This window comes from Lycium barbarum, chromosome 11 (assembly GCF_019175385.1).
Source record: "Lycium barbarum isolate Lr01 chromosome 11, ASM1917538v2, whole genome shotgun sequence".
Lineage (NCBI taxonomy): Eukaryota > Viridiplantae > Streptophyta > Magnoliopsida > Solanales > Solanaceae > Lycium > Lycium barbarum.
In genome coordinates this window covers 120288855-120294854 of record NC_083347.1, presented here as the reverse complement: position 1 = coordinate 120294854, position 6000 = coordinate 120288855, and the positions used below count along the sequence as shown (strand labels likewise).

At 34.1% G+C, this 6000-nt stretch overlaps 1 protein-coding gene across 2 annotated transcripts; it reads left to right on the top strand.

Annotated features, from left to right (window-relative positions):
- The first annotated feature begins 629 nt into the window (after window positions 1–629).
- LOC132617394 (uncharacterized) lies at window positions 630–4010 on the top strand. 2 transcript variants are annotated; one of them, XM_060332385.1, is made up of 8 exons: window positions 630–1059; window positions 1142–1277; window positions 1448–1585; window positions 1683–1761; window positions 2435–2503; window positions 2654–2729; window positions 3088–3144; window positions 3713–4010. In XM_060332385.1, exons 1-8 carry the CDS (start codon window positions 779–781, stop codon window positions 3759–3761), a joined length of 885 nt encoding a protein of 294 aa, XP_060188368.1. In that variant the 5' UTR covers window positions 630–778; the 3' UTR covers window positions 3762–4010. The 2 variants fall into 2 exon arrangements, with proteins under 2 accessions (XP_060188368.1, XP_060188369.1); XM_060332386.1 differs by lacking the exon at window positions 630–1059 and having other exon boundaries at window positions 1146–1365.
- The last annotated feature ends 1990 nt before the right edge of the window (window positions 4011–6000 follow it).

The window sequence follows — 6000 nt, the reverse complement described above, 5'->3', positions numbered from 1 at the left end:
CACTTTGTCTTGCAGTGTTTGAACTATTTTCACACATCATAGGAGGAACATAAGATAATAGTGCATACTTGATCAACTAATGACTTGCTATTACCCATATGAACCTAATTCATGGTATCTCCAATCACATAGATTGGGTTACCATCATTGTTAATCTTCTCAGGTTGACAAAAGTCTCACTCCCCTCAATGTTTCTTTTAGTCTGTGAATTGATCAAGTTCACCTCTAACTTCACATAATTTACATAAATATTTTTATCTCACCGAAGCTGCTTTTTCACATTATGTCTCAAATAAAATGTGTCTATTTTTGCCAATGAAAAATTTATTTTTTCACTACAGCTGTTGCTAATTGGCAACTACCATGTATAGACACAAAAGATGTTGTTTTTATTCCAATTGGAATACTTACTAAGATGTCGCTTAACCACTTAGCCTCATCATCAACCAACTCCAAAATAGTAAATTATGTTTGTAGTTGATTTTCATGTTATGGCACCCCCACAAATCACTACTAAAAAAACAGGGTTTTTTGACCAAATAATTTCCACCTCACTTTTTGGTCGAAAAGAAATCGACCACGTGAGGTCGAAATTTTCAGTTTTTTTTTTTTTTTGGATTTCGACCTCACGTGGTCGATATTTAAACGGAAAATAAAATTTCGACCGCATGAGGTTGAAACTTATTTTTGTACAAATAATAAATGAAAAAAACATTTTAAAAAAATTAATTATATAAATAAAATAATTAATTAAAAAAAGAGAGCATATTTCGACTAAATGCGGTCGAAAATTAAGTCACATTTGGTCAAATCTGACTTAATTATTTCGACCGCACGCGGTCAAAATAATAAATTTGAAAAATTTAATGTGCTCCCCCAACATCAATCGGGCAATTCTCATCCCAAAATATACCAAAACCTAATTTTATCCCAAAACTCCCACCCCCACCACACCCCTACCCCGCCGCCGACGCCCCATCCCCACCACACCCCTCCCCGCCGTCGACGCTCCATCCCCACCACTGCCTGTCCTCCGTCGCCGCCCTTGCTGTCCGCCAGGTACCTTCTTTAATTGTTTATTTTTTGCATCTTTTATGATATGTGTGGTAATTCTAATTTCTTGGTCCTTCAACTTTTTTAGAGGGGGGAACCACAGAAGCAAGTTGACTAGTGATGTAGCTGGGGAGCTTAGTGATACATCTGTAAGTTGTGAGGAAACTAGATCCAATTCTCAGGCTATTGCATTTTCTCCATTGGAGCAGCAAGTGCTGAAGAAGGTTGTTATCTTCTCCTTCTACCCATTATTGGTTTACCTTCTGTTGATCCACTAAAATTTGCCTCAGAAATGCTATTACTGAAAACATGGTGAGTTATGGTATTACTTATAAGTTATCCTCTTGCAGTGTTATGTATCAAGTCCTTTTTTAATGCTCAAATTCTTGTTCAGGGAAGAGATCTCAGTCAAGTGACTAATAGACTTTGGAAGAGGTTTTACCAGATTGAGTTTGGTGAGAAGAGCATCAATCAGGTGGTTGAGAGAATGAAGCAAAGGAAAGTTACATTTAAATGGAAACAGTTGTATGAGGTGATTTAATTTTGTTCTCCCATTCTTTAATCTTTCTCTTATTGTGGTTACCAAATCATTCGATATCTACAAAAGGGTAAAATTGATTTACTTGCAGGCAAAGACAAAGGAAGTGGCGGAAACGCAGCAAAGGTCATTCGAAAGAATCAAGGAATTGTATCAAAAGGAAGATGCGAGTATGTGCTTTAGTTCTGTTTCGTTGTTCTTTAATTTGTTTTCCCAGTAAGTTGTCCCATCTTCTCGTTGTCAGTTTAAAGTAGTGATATACATCCTCAACGCTCATGATTTGATTTGCTCAAGATTTAAAATTTATTCACCATTTTGGAAGCACATATTGCAACATTTTTAATGATGTTAGCATACTTGAGGTCTTGAAAATGAGTTTTGATCTTTATCAAGCAATCTGTTATTCACCATTTTATGTTTCTAACCTGATGTAATTTGACTAGAATCAATAGAAGAATGCTTTATCGACCCGTCTACAACTAGTGCTAGTTGAGGCCTTCATAAGCTATCATAGATTCAGATGCTGATCTAGACTAATTAGGCTGTAGCCTTTAACAACAGTGGTAAAATTTCCCAATTACTTCTAAACAGACTATGTTTGGACTTGAAAGAGTGTATTACAGAATTCAGTATCAGCTCGGGAGTTCCAACCAAATACTGCTGAGTAATTTGAGTTTGGTCATTTATGGTGCTAGGTTGTGTCGTCATGATCACACTTGACTTTATCTAGTTCTTGAAACCGGCTTAGTTTATTCTCTCTTTTAATGGAGATGTGGTGTAAGTCTACCATTATATTTGTCTTGTAGTCGGACGATCGAGATTGAATCTTTGTTATCTGTGCAGAACGAAAGAGCCGACAAGTTCGAGTCTGCACAAAGGTTCCACCTTCTAGCAATAAAAGAAGCTTTTACGGTATGCCATGTTTTCTTTAGATACCTTTTCCATTATCAAACTAAATATGTTATATTAATTTAGAATGCATGGTATTTTGTCATAAGGGACACCTTACATGGTGATAAGGCTACTTCTCTATTTGTTCCTGAGTGAAGAGGTAATTTGCAGGTAGTGGACCTGGTAGCAGTTTTGGCAACACAAAGAGTTCCTTGATGAAGAAGGCAAAAATAGAGTTTGTTAACAGGTAAGTTTTGCCTTCATTGGAACAATTACATGGCTCCGACATTATTGTATTCATGCAAATGTAGGCTCTCTTCCCTACTGCATATTAGATGTCTTTCCCAGTGTTTGCATTTCTGTTTTTAAACCTGTCCTCAACTGCCTCGAACTTCATGGGCTTACAACGAAAGCGGATTCTTGGTCTTCAGCTTAAAAGCAGTTTGATTGGAAAATTGTGCTAAGAAGTTTTAACAATTCTAGTTCTAGTAAAAGAAAGCAGCTGCTGTTTATGTACTTTTTCTGTTGTTTGCTCAATTTTCTTTGCTTCTTTGAAATGGAATCTTAGTTAACTAGATCATTCTCTCTTCTGCTGTTTCTTGCAGTCGAGAAGTAAAGAATTTGGCTGCTATGAAGAATAAGGGTGTGCAAAGAACTCATAGGTAAAGACATGCTTGCAGTTGTTTATACTTAACCAAAATCCATTTTTTTTCCACAGTTTTATCATGTTTTTTTAGTATTTTTCCATGGTTTTTTACACTGCTTTGACGTTTGTGCCTATTCTCCAGTTACAATGTAAGGTGAAGAGGTGGTTCAGATTATTGAACTGGATTTAGTCTATCTCATTTTTGTTGGATGGAAAAGAAAAACTGAAAAGGAATGACAAAATTAATGGAAGTTACTGCTTACAAATTTATTGAAGTCTAGTCATCCACGTTTAAATATGAGCTTGAAAAATTGTGGTCCTGATCAATGTCTTCTCTTTCTACTTTTATCAGTGTAGTTTTTCCTTTTCTCTCATTCTCTCCCTCTTTTTCAATTTTAGTTACTCTTTTCTCAGAAGGTGTAACTATGAAAGCTTGTGGTTAACTGTTAGAATGTTTTCTCATATCAGAATGTTTTTTAGTAAAACATGTTTTTTCTTGTTTGTAATACAAATATAGGTCTCTCATTGTGTCTTGGGTTTTTTGTTTATTGATGTTGTAAGTAATGATGTTTCTCTACCAACAGATTTTGGCTATTTGAACCTCGATGTGGCATGCATCACAAGAAGACGTAGTTCATGCTCTTGTTGATTAGGATATATAGTGGGGAGGAATCGGATCATGTCTCTAACACCCAACGTTGACTTTTGGATTGTAATATTGCTATGTTTTCTTGGATATGTATATATATTTTTTTATGATAGTTTTAATTCGAATTAGATGTACTTTTGAAGGTGAATTTGATTGTAGGAAGTAGTTTATCGATGTTTTAACTTTACGATGTTTAAGTGTTTGAATATAGAAATCAGTTTATGGTTGTTTAACTTTACGATGTTGAAGTGTTTGAATGTAGTTTTAAGGATATTTAGTACTTTAAATTGAAACTTGAGGTTGAATTTGATTTTAGAATGTGAAGTTTATGATTGTAGAAGTACTTTGATGAATTGGACGTGTTGATGAATTGCATTTGATTTGGTTGATGAATGTGATTGGCAGGTGGGCTGCTGTAAAAGCAGCTGAATGCTGGATTTTTTTTTCCAGGTCGAAAATCTACCCAGATATTGATAATGTTCGACCTCATAAGGTCGAAATTGTACTCAAAAATTAAATTTTCGACCGCACGAGGTCGAAAATCTGGGCAACATTTTGAATTTCGACCTCATGAGGTCGAAATCTGGCAACAATATTGCTAAATTTCGACCGCACGAGGTCAAAAATCTGGGTAATATTTTGAATTTCGACCTCATGAGGTCGAAATCTGGCAATAATATTGCTAAATTTCGACCTCATGCGGTCGAAATTTTTTATTAATAGTTAAATAAAAATAACTTTTTCGACCTCACGTGGTCGAAAAAATTATTTTCGTAATTTAGGTAGAAAATTTATTTCGACCGCGTGAGGTCGAAAATTTTCGACCACGTGAGGTTGAAAAAAATTTCACCCTACCTGTTAGCGACCATGCCTTGTGGTCGAAATTTTGGTGAAAAATTGACCTTTTTCGACCGCGTGTGGTCGAAAATTTTGGTCGAATTTTGCTATTTTTTTAGTAGTGAAAGGATTAACTCATAATCTATATGAATTTTGAAATTCACTTAGCATCATTGTGCCTCTCTAGTATAATAAAAAATTCACTATATTTAGTACCATAATGGTGGTACCTCTCACATATTATCTTTTTCATTCAGAATCAAGTAGCATACATTAACAAAAAAAAACCACTCTTTCAGATATTTCATTGGAATAACCTTTTCATAATTTATAAGGGATTTTCCCACTTTCTTTCAACTTGAAAGCACACAAATATATACAGATAGGAATGTTTACATAGGCTCTGTGAGTTATCAAAGATAAATTGTTACTATTATTACATGGTAAAAGTCTTTTAAGTCTATTCAAGACTGTTAATATAATGGTCTGTTGCGATTAAAGCCAAGTCAATTTGTCAGACTCATTCTTCACAAAATGAAGTCAAATCTTATAATTTAGAAACGTTAGAAAACATATAAAAATAATGACTATCATTAAGGCTATAGTTAATATTTAGTATTTGCGTCAAAATAAATATAAGAGAAATTAACATGCTCAAATCAATCACGCCATTAATTATATGAATCAATCAAGTAAATAAAAATACTAACATTTTCATCTTGAAAATTATTAGCCACATAAAAATCATGATTACAATATTCATCGCTCACAAAACCGTTGGTTTTGATTAACACAATTTTATCAAATGCAAATGAATCTTTCACCCGCACTTTTCCTAATAATCCCTCAGAAATCAAATTAGTTCAAATATTAGGAACACGTACCACCTCAGTTAATGCCAATATTTTTCAAATGTGATTTTAAAAAAAATCCACTTGCAAGAACTTAGCAGTTCTTGAATCACCAAGATAAATAAATCATTATTCTTCTTCAACTAATTGGGGGTAGGACACAAAATTAATTTAATTAGCATAAATATGCTTACTAGCACCAAAGTCTGACACCCAATCTCTTCACATTAGTCACAAGATTCTCATGAGAAATGACCTTAATAATTATATCATCCGCTTAGTCAAATTACTTTTTCTTAACGGGATTATCAATTCTGCGAATCTTCCTCTACATTTAGGAGTATGACGGCTTAATTTGTCCCACACGAAACAATTGTTATATCGATTAAAAACTTGGTAACTATTTTTGCAGAATTAATCTGAAAATCATATCGGTTGACATATGAATCAATTTTGTCAAGTTACACCTCATGAAAAAATTCTTACCTTAGTGTCAAGTTCACTTTAGACAACTAAAAGTTTGACTTTCACGTAA

Coding starts and splice junctions, on each gene's coding strand:
- LOC132617394 (XM_060332385.1), top strand. CDS start 779: ATGCGGTCGAAAATTAAGTCACATTTGGTCAAATCTGACTTAATTATT. Junction 2,730..3,087: donor AAAATAGAGTTTGTTAACAG/GTAAGTTTTGCC, acceptor TGTTTCTTGCAG/TCGAGAAGTAAAGAATTTGG. Junction 3,145..3,712: donor GGTGTGCAAAGAACTCATAG/GTAAAGACATGC, acceptor CTCTACCAACAG/ATTTTGGCTATTTGAACCTC.